This window comes from Eptatretus burgeri, chromosome 12 (genome assembly GCF_056783735.1).
Source record: "Eptatretus burgeri isolate ZD-2024b chromosome 12, Ebu_testis_v1, whole genome shotgun sequence".
In the NCBI taxonomy this organism is placed as follows: Eukaryota; Metazoa; Chordata; class Myxini; order Myxiniformes; family Myxinidae; genus Eptatretus; species Eptatretus burgeri.
In genome coordinates, this window is record NC_140972.1 from 39230298 (window position 1) to 39250297 (window position 20000).

A 20000-nucleotide genomic window follows, 5' to 3' on the forward strand; every position below is an offset into this window, starting at 1 on the left:
CTGGAGAGCACCCACATCTTGGTCAGACGAGGAATTATACCCACTGATGTATCAGGTTCGCTACCGGGGGCAACATTCTTCCCAATGGAAATTGGTAAGTGTGCGTCACTGTCTGAGATGATTCAGTGTACTGTGAAAAACAAATACCTGACATCTGAATCACTGTTGTTAAGCCCCCATGATAAATAAAATTATACACGATTCACAAAAGTAGACTCAACCTACGATGACCTTCACTCAAATTGCAATAGAATTAATAGTTGTTAATTTATCATGATCGGATGGAACTTGTCGAAACGTTTCATTTGCTAAGGACGTTTAGCGTTTGCTATTGGTGGACAATAATTATTATAACCACATGATTATGATTGAGTTTATTGTTGTTATTCTTATTCTTATTACCAATACACCGATCATTGCTGAGTGAGTCAATAACTACAAGACTAAACCATAGTCTTTAATAACAATCATTATTAAGATTATGATTATACTAAAATACACAATTTAGTGTCTGTCTGTCTGACCACAATACATTCCATCCATCCATCAGGACCATATTCTGTACAAAGCATTGGTGCTGCCGAAGTAGTCTTTTGGGCTATTGGGTACAATGCTGGTCCGGTCGTCACTCCGACGCAGACGATACATTCGGTCGTTACTGATTCCAATCTTAACCAAACTTGCCAGGGGGATGAGGGGTCACACAATGAGGTTGTAGCGACTTAATTTGCCCCCCTCTCCAAGGGGACTATCCACCTTGGACGAACTCCATGTTAAAGTTAAGAATGCGACGGGAAGTGTTAAACTCCGTGTTAATAGCTTATTGTGGCGTTTTGTGGTGCACACCTCCTGGAAGTAAAAATATTTATAACCACAAATTATTCAGCCAATTGTGCCCTACATATGATTACCTTTTCAAACAGTCACTACTGTTATTTAACACTTTTGGAGGAAGCCTGACCCCAGCCATCTCGACTCGTTTGGCAAATAGGTAGGCCGCAATGATCTTGAGCTAATAGAGGTGCTGAAATGACTTGTTACGCATGAATTATGTCTCCTATTGCTTGTCTGACTTTTCTAGCCATCATATGGTTTGTGGACTGTATATGGATTATTTATCATTATGTATATGGATTTATATATTGGAGCCTCATATGCGATTTCTCCCAGCCAAGCATGGCTTCAAGTGTGATGTGAGATATTGCTCCCGACATAAATAAAGGCCGCATTTGGGCTGTAAGTAACACATCACCAATTCCTAATGGACGTCGGCATTTTTTAATACTCGTTTGAGGGAAATTCGGAGAACATTGCATTATAAACGTATATTTACAGATGGGTGGTGTTTAGGCGAGAAGATGCTGGTCCACACACTTACTAGAAGCAAAATTTATTATAACCACAAATTAATAAATTCCATCCGATGGTAACGGCATAATGATAATGATAATAGCATTATAATTGTAACAATATTGTAAAATAATATTAACAATAATAATAGAATCAATAATAATAATAATATAAATAACAATAAGGAAAACAAGTTTTTAAAAATGACATAAAATGTCACAGCCCCGTTGTTTTAGTAATTTTGCTGCATGGAGTTAAAGGGTTAGCCCATATTGATGTACAACTAAAATGGCCGTGGGTCTAGCAGTTGGCCATCTTTAATAAAATCACAAAATAAAGTGAGGTACACATGTATGGCATCATGTACTGTGCTTGTGCCAAGTTTGAACAAAATCAGACCATGCATGTCTGAAAAATGGTTGGGGACACATAAAAGTAACAAAATGGCCACCTGTCGGGCATATTGGATCTGATCTCAAAAAAAAACATGATGTGCATACGTGTGTAAGCCATCATTCATTATCTCAGTGCAAAAGTTTGAACAACATCGGTCAATGCATGTCCGAGAAATGGTTGAGGACATGTTTGACACCGGGTTTTTTTGTACATCGAAAATGGTCACCAGTCAGCCATATTGGATCTGATGTTGAAAAAAAAAAGACTTGCTTATATAAGCCATCATTTATTATCTGTGTGCCAAGTTTGAACAATATCGGTAAATGCAGGTCTGAGAAATGGTTGAGGACGTGTTCCACATCAGGTATTTTACAACTAAAATGGCCACCAGTCTACCAGTCAGCCATCTTTATTCAGATTGCAAAATAAAGTAAGGTACAAGTGCATGCCATTGTCTTCTGTGCTTGTGCCAAGTTTGAACAAAATCGGATCATGCATAATCGGAGAAATGATTGGGGACATGTTTAAGTAACAAAATGGCTGCCAGTCGGCCATCTTGGATCTGATGTCAAAAAAAAAGACTTTCATATGTAAGCCATGGTTCCATATCTGTGTGCCAACTTTGAACAACATCGGTAAATGCTTGTCTGAGAAATGGTTCAGGATATGTTCAACATCAGGTTTTTTTTACAACTAAAATGGCCGCCAGTCAGCCATCTTGAATCTGATGTTGAAAAAAAACTTCCGTGCATATGTATACCATTATGTGTTGTCTTTGTACCTGTGGTGTAGCGGGCCTGCGGGGGCAGGGCATGATGTGGGGGAGCGTGGTGGAGGAGTGGTCGGCGTGATCACGTGCTTGCAAGGGATATAGGAGTGCGCGCCGCCTGAGGCGTTGTAGTGGTTGCTGTAGCCGTTGTGGCCTGGGAGCCTGTAGCCGTGTGGCTTGTAGAGTGCATCGAGTACGTAATAAAGGGGAGTTACGGGCAACGTACGCTCACGCTCTCGCTCGTGCAATAAAGCAGGGTTGAACTGTTCCCCCACTCGTGTCTGCCTTGGAGCACCACTACCACGACACCATAGTACCAGGTTCGAATAAAATCGGTCCATACATGCCCAAAATATGGTTGCGGACGCACGCACACACGCGAAAATCGAGACCAAATCCGTAAGCCCCCGTTTCAGACTAAGTCCAACTGAGGCTAATAGCATGGCTGAATGAAAAGCATCATAGTCTAAGTGAGTGTGTAAATGTATAATTCAGGCGAAAAGCACTTTGAATACAAATAAAATGTAACTCAAGTATGTTGATAGATATACACATACACATGGCCCCCTCCCACAGCTGCTGCCGTATGGAGCCGGTGTTTCTAGTTAACATATATTTGATAATTATGATTAATTATAATTACCTCCTCCACCAAAGATGGACAGAAGTTATGTATTCACTGTTTGTTTGTCTGTGAGAAGGGCATCTAAAAAAGTCATGGATGAATTTGGACGAAATTTGTTGGACAGGTTTGGTGTGTGATAAGATTGAGTCGATAAGATTTTTGTGAAGATCCGGATGCAGATCCGGATTCTAGAATTTTTTAAGTGATTCTTAACCATTCAGAGATAGGGTCAAAAACAATATATAGCAGGAAATGACAAAATGTAATGAACGGATTCAGACAAAACTTTGTGAAGTAGTTGGATATGTGACAATAAAGTCATAACAAGTTATACAAAGTTATGGACCAACAAAAACAACAGTCAGTCAGATTATGACTGGCCTAGCATTGGGATAAAAAATGTAGACTGTTCAGTCTGGCGGAGGTATGCGCTCTATTGAGTGCCATTCTAGTTTTAAATGTGGTTAGCTCAGTTCTCTACAAACCAATGAGACTCAGAGTTTCCTCAAAATATTGATTAATGACTCAGATAATTTCAACAATTGAGTGTACTTTAAGTGTGAGTCGGTATTTAGTAATAGAGAAAGAGCAACATATTTTCCAGGTATTTATTTCCCCTCCCATTAACTGAGGAAACCAACAGGACAGCTGAGTAAACAGACAGCCAGGGGTTTCACTAGATTAGGAAACCAATATCAAGGCAAAATCCTGTGTCTTGTTCTAATTGTTCCAAAATGGCCAGCACATTGGACATGGATGGAAGACACTTGAACACTCTCTAAAAAATTTTTTTTTAAATCACTAAATAATATTACAACCCTTCGATTGTTTATCCCAAATGCAATGATTGTAACAAGAGACATTGCAATTCTGTCCATGTGATACCACATTGCTGGAGCATTCCTTGCAATTATGCAAGCATAAGCCAAACAAAGTATGGTTTTCAATAACAGAGCAGAATGCAGGGGAGTCTGGAACTTTTATTTTTTTTAAAGAAAAAAAAATTTAAGGAAGGAAAATGAAAATACAATGAAACCAAACCTTTTATTGACAAATGTATAATTGAACAATCCCATACATACAATCCATACCATAAATGTTTGAAATGCAAAAAAGGAACGAACAAATTAAACATGTAGAGCAGAGGTGTAGTAACATTCGGAGTGTGATGGCCATAACAGCCATTGTTAAACCTGGTACTCGCCAGATACAGTATATGCTTAGTCTTCTTTGTTAATATGCAGCACAAGGCTGTGGCCATCATTGGCTTATGTTCATTATTTGTTATCATCATTATTCTTTGTTACATATCCAATCTGCCCACCAAGTTTCGTCCGAATCAGTACACAACCTTTTGAGATATTTTGTTCACAAACAAATAAAGACATACAAACAGCCAGACAGACAGCCAGACAGACAGACAGACAGACAGGAGTGTAAACAACCTCCATCCACCTTCGGTGGTGTCGGTAATTAATATAGTGCAATTAAACATCAGGATTTTGGATGCAAACTAAACAAAAGTAAAATAAGGAATCATATACATTTTAATAATACACTCATTAATAGTAATTTCAAAGGAACATACCTGATATCACTCCTGAGATTGCTTCCTTTGGACAGGAATACTTGTTGCTGCTATTCTGATGTTGTTATCAAGGTCTTTGTCTGTAAACCTACGTGAACCTCAATCAAGAGAAAAACTGTTCACTTCGGTAAGTGCTCCCAAAAGGTGAAGTCACCTTCCTCTCATAGGCCAACAGTTTCAGGAAGTCTTCTTTGAGAAGGAGACCCTTGTAAAAGTCAATTGTGTTCATGTTGCTAAACTTAAGCTTGAGTTCATCATATCCTTGAACGTTAATAACCTCCATTGGCCAGTGTTTTTGAACAGTCATCAACGGCAGAAAATGGTGAAGCAAAAACTGCACACTTGATGAATGAGCTCAAATCAGCCAATCTTTTCGAAAAAATGATGCTCAATGATGCCAACTCTTCTGCCTAAGACACCTTGTCAAACCTCTCACGATGGTTGGTCAGAGTGGGGGAAGTGACTCTGTGTTGCTCTTTCTTAACTGACTTTCCAAGAAACAATGTTTAGCTTTCATTGACTTTACATGGCAGTACAATTGGTTTTCCAAATGACATTGAGCTTGAAACTTTGCCTTCAGTTCATTCAAGCGGCCTGTAATGTCCACTAATAATGCAAGATTGCTAAGCCACTGATCACTTTTCAATTCGAGCATTGATTTCCCCTTCATTTCAATCGATTCAAACACATTTCGGCTTCTCAAGGAGATGGGGATTGGCCAGGCATCTGTCTGAGGGATGGTCAGACGGAGGCCCCCGGAGTACCGGCGGAAAGTGGACGCAGCGACGCGCTCCTCCGGCGCATGCTCCCATGCTTGACCTCACCTGACAAACACTTTATCTTTGAAATTGTAAAAGTATCTCAGCATATTTTCCTTGCTGAACCAACGTACTTCGCAGTAGTCGGTCAGGTCTTGATGCTCCGAAACGAGCAGGAATGCCACCAGTTGAAATAACACGTAGTTTTCTCAAAATTAAATGAAAAATTTTCCGGAGCACATTTCAGCATTTGGAACACATCATCTGCAGCTGCGGTGCCATTCGTAGCTTCAGCACCAACATTTCTTCAGTCATGAGGAAACTGCATCAATTCCAAGTCCAAATATCGATAACTCAGCAGCATCAGTTATATCAGTACTTTTGTCAAGAGCTGGTGAAGAAAAGGTCTCAAGTTTTCTACAGCGACCAATGAGGATTTGCCCAATTTCACCAGAAATATCATCAATGCCATCCGACAGGGTTCCACCCGAGAGACTAATGCCGTCAACGTCTCGTCTTTTGTCTGTACACCATGTTTACCGCTCCACCGATACGTTCCTTCACAAACCTGCCATCTGAAGATGGTTTTGGTTCTTGTGCAATCATAACACTTACTCTATCTTGAGCAAGCACAATGTTTACTGCCTCTGTACTTTTGGTGGAAAAGTATTTTTTGGCCAAAAAAGACCTTTCTTCAGTGCTTCAGTTTTATTCGTTCTTTCTTTATCTTTGTCATTTGCATAGCTTGCATACTTTGAGGAGTAATGCCTCTTCTGATTGTATTCTTCAAGAACAGACACCGATTGTGAACATATCAGGCAAACAGGAGCAATATATCTCACAAGCATAAAGAAGTGCTTACTTGTCCACCTTTCATGAAAAGCATGGCATTCCGATTTAACTTTCTGCTAATTAACACTCACCATTTTATCAACCACAGCCAACGATGAAACAAAATAGTCACTTCTTTAGCTGCTTTTGTAAAGCCTGGTGTTGGCTTAGTGGTTGAGGTGGCGGCTTGGGATCCTAGCTTAGTGGTTAGGGTGGCGGCTTGGGATCCTAGGATCCTAGGGTCCTGAGTTCAAGCCCTGTTGGGCTGCTGAATTAATACACCAGGTGGTTGCTCAGCCTGGCATCCTTCTGAGGTTGGAAAAATGAGCACCAGTACCAGTGTGCTGATAAGGGGGACACTGCATCAGCGGCATAGCCACGTCCCAACCAATGATGCAACCAGCAGCCACAGGCTGCACTCGATAGAGAGAGGTGCTTTTGTCTCAAACTGTTCAGACTATTTTATTGTTAGGTAAGACAAAATAATTTGTATTCCTACTCACTTTTATCTCAGAAATATAAGGTTATGCACTGGCAGCAACATGTCCTAAGATACAGAACAAGTATGTGGTTGTGAAGCAAGTCCTTCCTGTGTTCTTGTTAACTTCCTGTCAAGACTGATGCTCTCGCTTGCAGTGGTGATGTGGTTATGCACAACTCATGAGGATTAAATATGTTATTGTAACATTTGTTGGGAAATAATTTTTGTGCCACTTTTAATTCTTCTTTTCCTCCTCATGGCATTCGGCGCACAGGGCTGTCGAGGAAGTTTCATGGGCTAGGCCCCGGGGGGGGGGGGGGGGGAAACAACTTGGACGGTTCACCACTCACATGCAGGATACTTGACTGCAAGTGTAGAAATTAATAATTTGTTCAGGGTGCCGGCGATAGCTCACCTGCTCCTTCACGAAGGACAACGTGGGGGTATCGAATGTCCTTAAACTAATGGGACACCCAGTTTACTGCCCACCCGAGCGATGGAGCACACATTGATGAATCTCCGAGCTTGCGAAACAACAGGATGGCAGTATATAGCTGGCTCTACATTTGAACCCAGGCTAGACAGCTGAGAGCAAGTCTGCATGTCTTCACGTTATCCTGCCAACTCCAGACTTCCTCAGGAAACAACTCACTGCTTATGAGCACAATAAAAAGACAGTCACCAGTTAGTCAAGATAATTCATCTCTTGAATATTCAAAAACTATAAATGATACATTTTGTCTCTTACAAACGAAGCTTCGAACCGTATGCTTGTCTCGTTCTTACAAACTTTATTTATCTTTAAGTCTCAAGTGTTTGAGCTAAGCTCTCCTCTTCCTGCTCTCGACATCTCTTTCTGATATTAACTTCCAATGTAGTTCTTGAATAACTATGATAATGTATAATGGGTTAATGTAGATGTTAAGCTCTGATGAATAAAAGGTAGCCTGGATGCACTAGGAACATCTTGTTGTTTAAATTTACAAAAATCGATAAGGGAGCAATAATGTGCAATAACGGGTGGAGGAGTGAGAGTGTTGGTGTTGGGGTGGATTGTAGGGCAGGGGGAGAGTAGCTGATGCAGCAATCACAATTCATGATCATAAGAGTTCCCTTACTAGTAACTTCAATGCAAAAGGAGACCATTTGGTCCATCAAGTCTACAAAATTGCTGCTAATGTATGGTGGTTTATCCATGCTCTATCCTTTTTCAATGCTGAACATATAGCAAGCACATTTTAAAGTCTTTGGTATTATTTGGCCAGGGTCAGGTTTGAACCACCAACCTCCCAGGAGGGTGGGATACTAACCATTATGCCAACGAGTCTGGTTAATAATATGTTCCCTTATGATGAACGTCTTTGCAGGAGGTGACCATGGCGCCCACCAAGGGTGCAAAATGGTTGCCAACCGATGGTTGTTTGTCCGTGCTCTATCCTTTTTAAATGCTGAGCATCAAACAAGAGAGCAGCACATACCATATGACGTGACCGGGGTTCAAACTGCCCATCTCCCAGGCTCTCAGCTGGTGCTCTAACTATAACGCCACCAAGTTATGTCATGGCCAAAAATATGTCACCTCATGTCACCTTTGCATTTTTTTCAAATAAAGCACCTTTTCTTCCAGAAATTTTTTTAAATTAAAAAATAGTTTGACATCCACATATATATTTGTTTGGTTTGCAGTAGAACAAAAAACAAAAAAAGCTGAAAAAGTTCCTAAATCATAGCTTATTCCACACAGAAATCATAAAATAACCCGAACAATATTATTGACATCTTTTAGAAGGTGTAAAAAATAATTCGATTTCAAGCAGGTGATTCTCCTTTACATTAGAATTGGAACTCACCTGTGGTGAGTTGCAGGTGCCTGCAATATAAAAATCACTCATTCAACCAGTTTGAATCAAGAAAAGAAGTCATTCTGCAGTTTTGTGTCACTGTGTGCACCACGATGAACACGGAGAAAAGAAAGAAAACCAGAGCATTGTCTGAGGAGGTCAGACACAAGATTGTAGCCAATCATGGACAATCTCAAGGCAACAAGTCCATCTCTAGAGGCCTTGATGTTCCTGTGTCCACCGTACACAATATTATCAGGAAGTTTAAGGTCCATGGCACTGCAGCCAACCTCCCTGGATATGACTGCAAGAGAAAACTTCATCGAAGATTGCAGTTAAGGATTGTTCAAATGGTGGAGAAAGCGCCTCAATCAAATGCCAAACAGATTCAAGCTGACATTCAGACACAAGGTACTAGAGTTTCAACTCGCACCATCCGTCGCCAACTCAATGAAAGGGAATTCTATGGTGGTAGGGGACCCAGGAGGACAGAGACAGAGAGAGACAGAGACAGAGACAGAGACAGAGACAGAGACAGAGACAGAGACAGAGACAGAGACAGAGACAGAGACAGAGACAGAGACAGAGACAGAGACAGAGACAGAGACAGAGAGAGAGAGAGAGAGAGAGAGAGAGAGAGAGAGAGAGAGAGAGAGAGAGAGAGAGAGAGAGAGAGAGAGAGAGAGAGAGAGAGAGAGAGAGAGAGAGAGAGAGAGAGAGAGAGAGAGAGAGAGAGAGAGAGAGAGAGAGAGAGAGAGAGAGAGAGAGAGAGAGAGAGAGAGAGAGAGAGAGAGAGAGAGAGAGAGAGAGAGAGAGAGAGAGAGAGAGAGAGAGAGAGAGAGAGAGAGAGAGAGAGAGAGAGAGAGAGAGAGAGAGAGAGACAGAGACAGAGACAGAGACAGAGACAGAGACAGAGACAGAGACAGAGACAGAGACAGAGAGAGAGACAGAGAGAGAGAGAGAGAGAGAGAGAGAGAGAGAGAGAGAGAGAGAGAGAGAGAGAGAGAGACAGAGACAGAGACAGAGACAGAGACAGAGACAGAGACAGAGACAGAGAGAGAGAGAGAGAGAGAGAGAGAGAGAGAGAGAGAAAAGCCCTGACTGGAATTTGCAAAACCACACCTGAACAAGCCAAAATCCTTCAGGGAGAACGTCCTGTGGACAGATGAGACCAAATTGGAGCTTTTTCGTGAAGCACATCATCTCTATGTTTACAGAGAACAAAATGAATCCTTCAAAGAAAAGAACACCTTCCCTCCAGTCAAACATGGAGGAGGTTCAGTGATGTTTTGGGGTTGCTGTGCTGCCTCTGGCACTAGATGCTTTGAATGTGTGCATGGCATCATGAAATCAGGAGATTACCAAGACATTTTGGAGCACAGTGTTAAACCCCTTGCCAGAAAGCTGGGTCTCCATCGAAGGTCATGCATTTTGCAGCAGGACAATGACCCCGAACACACTTCAAAAAGCACCCAGGAATGGCTCAAGACAAAACACTGGACTGTTCTGAAGTTGCCAGCAATGAGTCCAGATCGAAATCCCATTGAACACCTGTGGGGAGATCTGAAAAGAGCAGTTGGGAGAAGGGACCCTTCAAATCTGGGAGAACTAGAGCAGTTTGCACAAACTGCCAGTAGAGAGGTGTAGGAAGCTCATTTATGGCTATAGGAAGTGCTTGACTGCAGTTATTTTGTCCAAAGGCTGTGTGTGATACCAAATATTCAGTCCAGGGTGTCAATAATTTTGTCAATGCCATTTCTTTTTATTTTCTGATTTAAAAGGATATATTAAGTTCTGAATCAAAAACAAAGGTTCTGTAATATTAACAGTGAAATAAAGAATTTTGTGGAGACCAAATACTCTTGTCAATTTCAACTTATTTTTGAGAAAATTGTGAGTTATTTGAAAAAAAAACTGCAAGGGTGCCAATATTTTTGGGCACGACGGTATATCCAGTTTCAACATTAAATTTGTAATCCCCAGACAATTTTTTTTCTTGTTTTAAACTGCTTATCTGCATTAATCAACATTTTTTTGTAATTTGCAAAAACAAATAATACTTTGTACAATAAAATATCAAAACATGGAATGGCGAGTGCAAAAGGTGAGCAGATAGTGTTAATGTCTTCAGGTGTATGGAACATTAGCAGGTATGCAATAATAGCAGCAAATCCTATTTTAAAATATTTGGTATGACTCATCATCAGAATCAAACCACCAAACTTCCAGTCTCAAAGCAGATTCTTTAACCATGATACCACCAAGATTGTACACGTTGCTGTGTTTGAGCCTGGGGAGTAATTGCTGAAATGAATCCATCCAGATTCTTCCTGCCATCTTTGTTCTTTGTTCCTTTCACATTCTTTCTACTTTATGACAGTTCTTTATCACATTCAAATTTTTGCTTTTTCTTTTCTTTTATTTCTTTTTTTTTCTTTATTTCTATCTTTCTTTATTTATGTTTCTGGGAGAAGTGAATTATTGCAGAAATTTTTCTGTAAGTCTCACTTGGCTGTGCCTGGATGGGGTTGAGAGTCGTGGAGTAGCATCTGAAACCCGAATCCCAACCACATTCTTCCTGATGACTCAAACTTTGCTTTTTGTTTATTTGTGTTCCTTGTAATGACTCCGATACAGCATTTCATCTTATGTTTGATTGCCCAATCACAGTGAGCAATGCCATTGTCTCATTCTGTTTCAAATTATTGGCTTTAACTATTTGTTATTCTCTATTAACTACATTTTTAAAATGCACCACAAACATTTGATTGATAACACTATTGTCACTGTGTTGAACTGCTTTATATTTTTGTACACATTCAGAAAAATAAACACCAAATACAAGTCAATACTCATGATGTGTCTTTTTTGTCCTATTGTGATATAATGTTTAGGTGGAAGTCGCAGATTTCAACAGAAACATCAAGCTGAAGGAATTGCTCCCCTGGGAAGACTATTTTGTGCAAGTCTCTGCAAAAGATTTCCTTGATAATGGATTTTGGAGTGCATGGAGTCCAACTTTAAAGCTCAAAGCAAAGTGTGCAGTAGGTAAGTTAACTGCATAGTGTACACCAGTCAAACTACACGCTGTTGGTGTTAAAACTACAATATGCTGTTACTCTTGTTTTCACTCAATCGAATTCTGCTTCCCTACAATTCACAACAATGTTTCATTTTTCATGAATTTAAACATTTCCAAGCTTGGTATTGGGTTAGTGGTTAGGATGGCTGGCTTGGTATCCTCGGGTCCTGAGTTTGAGCCCTGTCCGCTTCTGAATTTGGTGAAAATCCAGATCCGGTTCCGCCAACTAGAATTCTTTGAAACGATTCTTCATCATTGAGAGATAGGGCTAAAAATTATAACCAGCACGATAACTCAAAAAGTAGTGTCAGGATTCGGTCGAAACTTGGTGGACATGACGGGTGTGTGACAAGGAAGAATTTATTCAATTTTGGTGAAAATCCGAATTTTTGGATTCTGGATTCGAGAATTATTTAATTTTTTTAAGTGATTCTTCACCACTGAGAGATGGGGCCAAAAACGATATGTAGCATGATATTTCAAAAATGTATTGGGCCTGATACATTCTCGTGGATCAGGCATTACGTGGCGGAGGTATGCTATTTACATGCTGTCATTATGAATATATCCAAAATCAGTGCAAGTGTTGCGAGGGAATATACTGGTCAGAAAAAAAAAAAACATTTTTGAGGATAAAATGGACTATTCAAAAGTAAAGGGTCATAAACTCATGTACTTTGCCGATCATGTTACTCATATTAATGTATTTTATATCTCCCCTTGTTGAATGAAGATAATTCAAAGGACGAAATGGTCTTTTTTTCTCTCTCACTCGGCAGTCTCATTTGTGAACAAATATGCACCCATTGGATCAAATATCACCATTCCCTGCACTCTGCCGGAGCCAACAGGGAAACCCTCTAAAGAATTTCGTAAACCACGTGTAATTTGGAAATTGAATGGCTACCGGCTGAGAAAGAGCTCAGCTTATTCTCTCAAGAGAAGGCGGTTGTCCATACAGCACGTCAAGCCTTCCGACGAAGGCAGATACACCTGCCATCTCCAGAGAGACCGTTTCCGTGTACACTTGGTCAAGCTGCTAGTGGGAAGTAGGTCTACAATGTTTATCATTTCTGTCATGTTGATTCATGATGACATGTTGCTAAGCCAGAGTACTCGTGCCCATTATGCATCTGTGCAGGGAAAGCAATGTTAATGTTTATATATCTGGCACATGCAAATGATGGATGATATTTTAATTGGTTTATATATTTCCCCACCTCCAGCATTATCTTTGCTTCTCACCCCACCTCCACTAAAACTTCCCTTTTCCTTTCATATCCTTCCTACATCCCTTATTTTTCTCCTGAAATTATAATACCCCTCTCCATAACCCATAGCATATGTAAAATTTAAGTGACTCTTTCATCTCTTTTAAATTATTTCATATTGATTATAAGATTACATGATATCAGTCAGAAAGACTGTACTTTTACTGTTGTGGATGTCAAATATGCCATGGTTGTTTTTTCACACAAACCGAGGAGACCATTGGGTAACTTCTAAATACTTTGTCTCGAGATTAAATGAATTAAATTAAATGATTTTTTTTTTTTTATATATGAATACCTATTAATGTCCCCAGACCCTCCAGCCAAGTTGAACACAGCCTGGTGTTGGCTCAGTGGTTAGGGCGGTGGCTTGGGATCCAAAAGGTCCTGAGTTCAAGCCCCGTTGGGCCACTGAATCAATACACCAGGGGGTTGACTCAGCCTGTCATCCTTCCGAGGTCGGCGAAATGAGTACCAGTATACTGGGCCGGTGTATACCCTGGTAAAAATAGGTGTACCATATCCCTGTGTCGTATGAGGCGACCAGGGTTGCGTCAGGAAGGGCATCCAGTGTAAAACATGTGCCAAATCACTATGCGGATCATACAGATGATCCGCTGTGGCGACCCCTAACGGGAGCAGCCGAAAGAAGAAGAAGAGAAGACCCTCCAGCCAAGTTGAACATCTCCTGTCACTCCAACAACTACCCTGAGAGCTTTCGGTGCCAGTGGCAACCACCAATGACCTTTCTGAAGAACAACTACACAACCAAACTCTGGTAGGTGCAAGTTAAAGGCGAAATCATTGACAAATAAAAACTTAAATCGGAAATTATTTTTAAGAAGACAAAAATAAATTAATGGAGAACTAAATTTCTTATTTTATGAAAAGGAAATATATGTGGGACATTCAAAAATTTACAAGGATGGGATATTCACAATAGTCAAAGGAATGGTAATATTTTTCATTTTTTGACACAAAAGAAGAGATACTTAATAAGAAAATATATTTTCCTTTTAAAATTGTATATAGTTATATATTAAATTACGTATAACCCACTGTTTCCTTGGACTATATATATATATATATATATATATATATATATATATATATATATATATATATATATATATATATATATATATATATATATATATATACATACATACATATAAATATATATACATATATATATATATATATATATATATATAAATGTATATTATTTAAATCATTGTCTTTTACATATTTGATGCAGCTGGAGATATCCGCAAAGAAACCTTAAAGATAAATCATCATTGGATTGGGAGTAGGACATGCAGGAGAAATCCCCAGGAAATTTGTTCAATTCATTAAACAGCAAGATAATAGAGTGACTGTACAATTCAAGTCATTGCATGAAATAAAACCTTGCAATGACATGTGCAGGAACCCCAGCAGAAACAGCATTGAAGAGTGCACACTCATAGGTGAAACCACATGTGAAGCAAGAAACCTCACCCTGTTTGCAGTTCGTCCTTATCGTCTTGTGGTTACGGCCAAAAATGCTTTGGGCTGCAGTCAAACAAATCACTCCTTCTTTCTGGAAGAAATTGGTAAGTTTCTGCTGATAAGGAAGGAAATATTTCATAGTATTCAAAACCCTTTTTTATCAGATGCTTTGTACGACTATACACAGAATGATTCAGCCACTCTTTTATCAAATAATACTATAATTCCGAGAAATCTCTGCTTGTGTTTGACTTCTATGCACTCCTGAACCGCTATACGGAATGAGTTGAAAAGTACCAGTTGTACTCTGGGTGCACAGGGAGGTTTTAGGCAGTAAAAAAGAAATATAGTTCTCTACCTGCAAATATCAATGGCATAGCATTACTCCTGGTGAGATGGGCATTGCAAGTTATGCTAAAATACACCAATTCTAGTGGAATTAAACCCTCCATAAGGATGGATTATATCTTCTCCAATCGTTGCTACAATTTGTAATCCAAAAACTTTTTGTGATAAACTTTTTGTAAGCCGTCAGATGTGATTATGGAGTTTAATACATGGGGTGTTCATAGATTTAATTCATAACAATAATTAATTTTGATTCATTCTTGTTATGAATTATAGTTTATAGCTGGGTTGCGATTCAACAACAAACCAAGAAATGCCAAGGTTTTTTTCTTTTCTTTAAATTATCTTAATACGTAATTATCTATGGTGAGTAAGAAAAAAATAACTGGCTTATCATGTTTAGGCTAGCAGGATAGTTTGAAGTTATGTACACATTCCCCTGAGCTCTTTTGCCTGGGTTTGAATGTCAACAAAACTATCATCCTGGTGTTTTGTGGAAGCAGACAGACTGCCAGTGTGCTGATAGTCAAGGGGGCTCCATATACATGACCATTGTGCAGAGACCTTGAATTGGCCACATGCATGACCAGAATATATGACCATATGCAATAGTTTTGTATTCACTGATTGGATGCATGATAAGATATGTTGGGTACATAGTATCTGACATATAACTGTTGTGTATATAACCATTTCAGCCTTAGTATATCCATGATGAACGTGTATATACAGTGCCTATAGAAAATCCACACCGGCCCCCTTTCAAAATTTTCTCCTTTTGTTGCCTTATCACCTGGAATTAAATTAGAATTTTTCCACCTTTATTTGCACAATGTAACACACAACTTTCAAGTGAAAAACCAATTCTACAAATTTCAGAACATTAATTAAAAATACAAAACTAGAAAATCTTGGTTGGATAAGTTTCCACCCTCTTTATAAAAACAATTGTAAATTAGCTCAGGTGTAACCAATCACCTTGAATATCACACACCAAGTTAATTGGCCTCCATCTGTGTTAAATTGTAGTGATTCTGATTATTTCAGAATGAAATCAGCTGTTCCTGTAGGTGTCCTCTGCTGGGTAGTGAATTTCACAGCAAAGACTTTACCATGAGCACCAAGGAGCTTTCAAAAGATCTCCAGGATAAAGTTGTGGAAAGGCACAGATCAGGGAAGGGGTATAAAAATATTTAAAAGGCCTTGAATATCTCTTGGAGCACAGTGAAGATAATTATTAAGAAGTGGAAGGTATATGGTACCACTAAACTGGATGACCAAGCAAGGAGACCATCAGAGAAGCCACCAAGAGGCCAATGGAAACTTTGAAAGAGCTGCAGGCCTTTATGGAAAAGACTGGTCACAACAACATCCCAATAATTCCAGAAGTCTAGCATGTACGGAAGGGTGGAAGAAGGAAGTCACCACTCAAAAAAGCCCTCCTTGAGTCCTGTTTGAGGTCTGCAAAATGCTACTCCTGAGATTCTGAAGCCATGTGGCAAAACGTTTTGTGGTCTGACAAAGCCAAGATGGAACTTTTTGGCCTAAATGCAAAATGTTACGTTTGGCACAAACCCAACACCGAACATCACCCAAAGAACAACATCCCTACTGTGAAGCATGGTGGTGGCAGCATCATGTTATGGAGCTGTTTCTCATCAGCAGGGACTGGTGCACTTGTCGGGAAATAAGTGAAAATTGATGGAGCAAAATGCAGAAAAATCCGAGAATCAAACCTGCTGCTTTCTGCAAGAAAGCTGAAATTGGGACGCAAGTTCAGCTTTCAGCATGACAATGACCTGAAGTACACAACCAAAGCTACACTGGAGTGGCGAAGGAACAAAAAGATAAATGTCCTTGAGTAGCCCAGGCAGAGCTCCAACCTAAATCAAATCCAAAATCTGTGGCACGACTTAAAGATTGCTGTCCATCAATGTTCCCCACACAATTTAACTGAGCTTCAACAGTTTTGTGGAGAGGAATTGGCAAATATTACCCAATCAAGGTGTGCAAAGTTGGTAGAGACCTATCCTAATAGACTCACAGCTGTAATTGCTGTTAAAGGTGTTTCCACCAAGTATTAACTCAGGGGGGTGGACACTTTTCCAACCAAGATATTCTACTTTTGTATTTTAATATTTTCAATTCCGAAATTTAGAGAATTTGTTTTTCACTTGGAAGTTGTGGGTTACGATGTGTAAATGAAGGTGGAAATAGTCTGATTTAATGTAATTTAATTCCATGATATAAAGCAACAAAAGGTGAAAATTTTGAAAGGGGATGTAAACTTTCTATAGGCACTGTATGTATTCAAGCTGAGAATTAGAGCCGCAGTGGTTGGTTGTAGGCTTGCACAGCATTGTAATGTGATCCTCATGCATAAATAAACTTTACTTCCTCAAAACATGATAAATTAAGGGCAATTCGAGATGTCGAGATATGGGTGAGTACAGGAGTGGCTCGTCATTGTTTTCACAATCATACGAGTTAATCACAATTGTAAATTTCCAAGAACCATGACTCGTGCCACAAACTCGAACGATCAGGAGCTCTCCACCACCAAACAGCAGTGAGCCACCAACCAACTAGGTCTCCAGGACAGAAGAAGGAGCAGGGCAGAACCACCACGAACCATTGCACACCACAAACAACCACAATGCGTGCTGTGTGCGTGCTTTTATAACATCCCACGGGGCCGATCAAACGGTCTGTGGTGGCCGATGCAGCCTGACAGGCGATGATTGATGGTGCATGCCCATTAGCTGTTAGTGAGGAAAGTGAGGGAGTGAGGAGTGAGGAGTGAGGAGAAGTCACCCATTGGAGTGAGGAAAGTTTCAAACAGACAGATGGTGATTTATGGGCTTGTTCACCAATCTGGCCAATGGCCTTGAGCCTGACAGATGTCCAGTCCATATATGGGCATGTTCTTCGTGCTTCTTCTGCCATTCCGCTGAGCCTGCAACAGCACTCGTGGGTCACGCCATTCATTCCATATCATGCCAGATGTATGACATGGAAGGCTCAATTCTGCAGGGAGGAGGAAAGGCAAGGTATATATATATATATATATATATATATATATATATATATATATATATATATATATATATATATATATATATATATATATATATATATATACACATACTGGGGTGGACAGGGGTGAGGCACAAGATCTTTCTAAATGCATGCTTGACATGCTTTATCATTAAGAGGAATTACATCACACATACGCGAACATGTACTATGAAATAACTATTCTAATTCCTAAACCAGATCTGCAACAATACTTTCTTTAAACCTGTGGTTTCTCCAACATGATGCAAGTGCTCAGACAGCAAAGCCAAAGATGAAAACGCTGCACTGTCCATTTATGTCAAAGAGAGTTACAAAGATCTACTTGAGAATTTTGGAATCTGAGTTTGGCATTCCAAAGTGAACACTTGCATTGTGATGTAATTCCAGATTCAAATCAATGAGACAGGGACAGAGACAGAGAGAGACAACAAACCACTGAGTGATCCATCCATCCATCGGGACCATACTCTGTGCAAAGCGTTGGTGCTGCCTAAGCCACTCTCCTTGGCTATTGGGCACACTCTTGGACAGGTTGCCACTCCAACACAGTATACCAGCATGCTGGCACTCATTTTGCCAACCTCAGAAGGATGACAAGCTGAGTCAACCCCACCTGGTATTAATTCAACAGCCGAGTGAGATTTGAACTCAGGATCCTCGGATCCCAAGCCCACCACCCTAACCATTAAGCCAACACACGGCATACTGAGTGATGAATGTGCTCAAGCCAGATTGTCCAAACACATTTCTCACATGGATAAGGCCACGGTATATATTATGATTATGACTGTTATTATTATTATATCATGGTTACATGTATCGTAATGTGCCTTTTAAAAAATTTTTTATCCAAAGTTGAGGCTCATGGAAGAGCAGAACAGAGAACAGAATACCAATAGATCCAGAAAGAAGAGTGGAAAAGGGGAAACATACAACGAGCAAGGTAGGAGAACATAACAGAGACACACTTAGCAGAAGAAAGAGCGAGGGGAAGAATGAGAGCAAAGGGAAGGGAACAATCTGGAAGCAAGCTCAAACAAGAAGAGCAAGAGTAATAAGTTGTGTAACTGAGTGCGTAATTTTTATCCCCACATGTACATATAAATATTTGTTTGCCTGCTGAATTATAATTTCTTCCTTATAAAGGAACTCGTATTTAAATGTTTGTTGAGGAAGCAAGTTGTAAGGTTGGTCAGACGGTCCTTTCGGAGAGACAAAGTCTTTATGTAATCAACGTGCAAGCTTCATTACGAACAAGTCATTTTGGAAAACAAAAACTGAAAACACCTCCAGATATTTATGGATGATATTTGCAGACCTTCCAAAACTTGAACATAAATGGAAATGACAGACAAAGTTCGCTCCAAATTGGCACACCAACATGATGTCAATAAATTGTAGCCAATTCCAAACCTACTCATTGGCTAAATTTCTTGTCAGTCTCTGAGTCTCCACTTCCAATTTAATTTGGAGTTCTTTGAGTTGGATCTGGCACCTTTTTACATCTTGAGAGGCTGTGTTTTTAAGGCATGAAACTTGAAACACTTTGTCTTCCAAGTGAATTTACTGTCACTTTCCAAAACAACAGTTTTCTTTCACCACAATCATTAGAGTCGACCCAAGCAACCACACAAAGTGTACGATCATCAAGCTCAATGTAGTAAGGAGAGCCCTCATTCATAGAAGTTTGTTATGCCACCGGGAGTTCCCCCCTATTCCCCCATTCATAAGGTTTTTCTATGCATGGCTCGTGGAGGAGCTTGTAAGTATATTACATGTAGGACCACAATTATCATAGTACTCATATGACATGAATCACAAGAACATTCAGAAATTGGACAAATTACCACTCTTGGGATCCCTGCATCATGAGCTGTGCACTAAGATGGGAACACAAAGGAGGTAAACACAAAAAACAGGACTTTTTTTAGAGACAAAGTCAAGGCTCATGGAAGAGGTATAACAGAACAGATCAGGATGCAACAGATCAAAAGGAACATTGGCAAGAGAGGAGTGGGGACACATCAACAGCAGGGAGAAGGAAGAACAAGGAATGTTGGGGAGAATGAGGGGTTGGGTTGGGGGGGGGTG

General features: G+C 39.9%; 1 protein-coding gene across 2 annotated transcripts in view; it reads left to right on the forward strand.

Annotated features, from left to right (window-relative positions):
- The window catches only part of LOC147015458 (leptin receptor-like), a 49186-nt gene that overhangs the window by 20407 nt on the left and 8779 nt on the right, over nt 1–20000 (forward strand). For both annotated transcript variants that reach the window (XM_085850223.1, XM_085850222.1), the window contains exons 6-10: nt 1–94; nt 11534–11687; nt 12501–12770; nt 13602–13770; nt 14421–14587. The exon at nt 1–94 is cut by the window's left edge and continues 58 nt beyond it. In XM_085850223.1, coding sequence (XP_085706349.1) covers nt 1–94; nt 11534–11687; nt 12501–12770; nt 13602–13770; nt 14421–14587 — 854 coding nt within the window. The remainder of the gene's footprint in view (nt 95–11533; nt 11688–12500; nt 12771–13601; nt 13771–14420; nt 14588–20000) is intronic.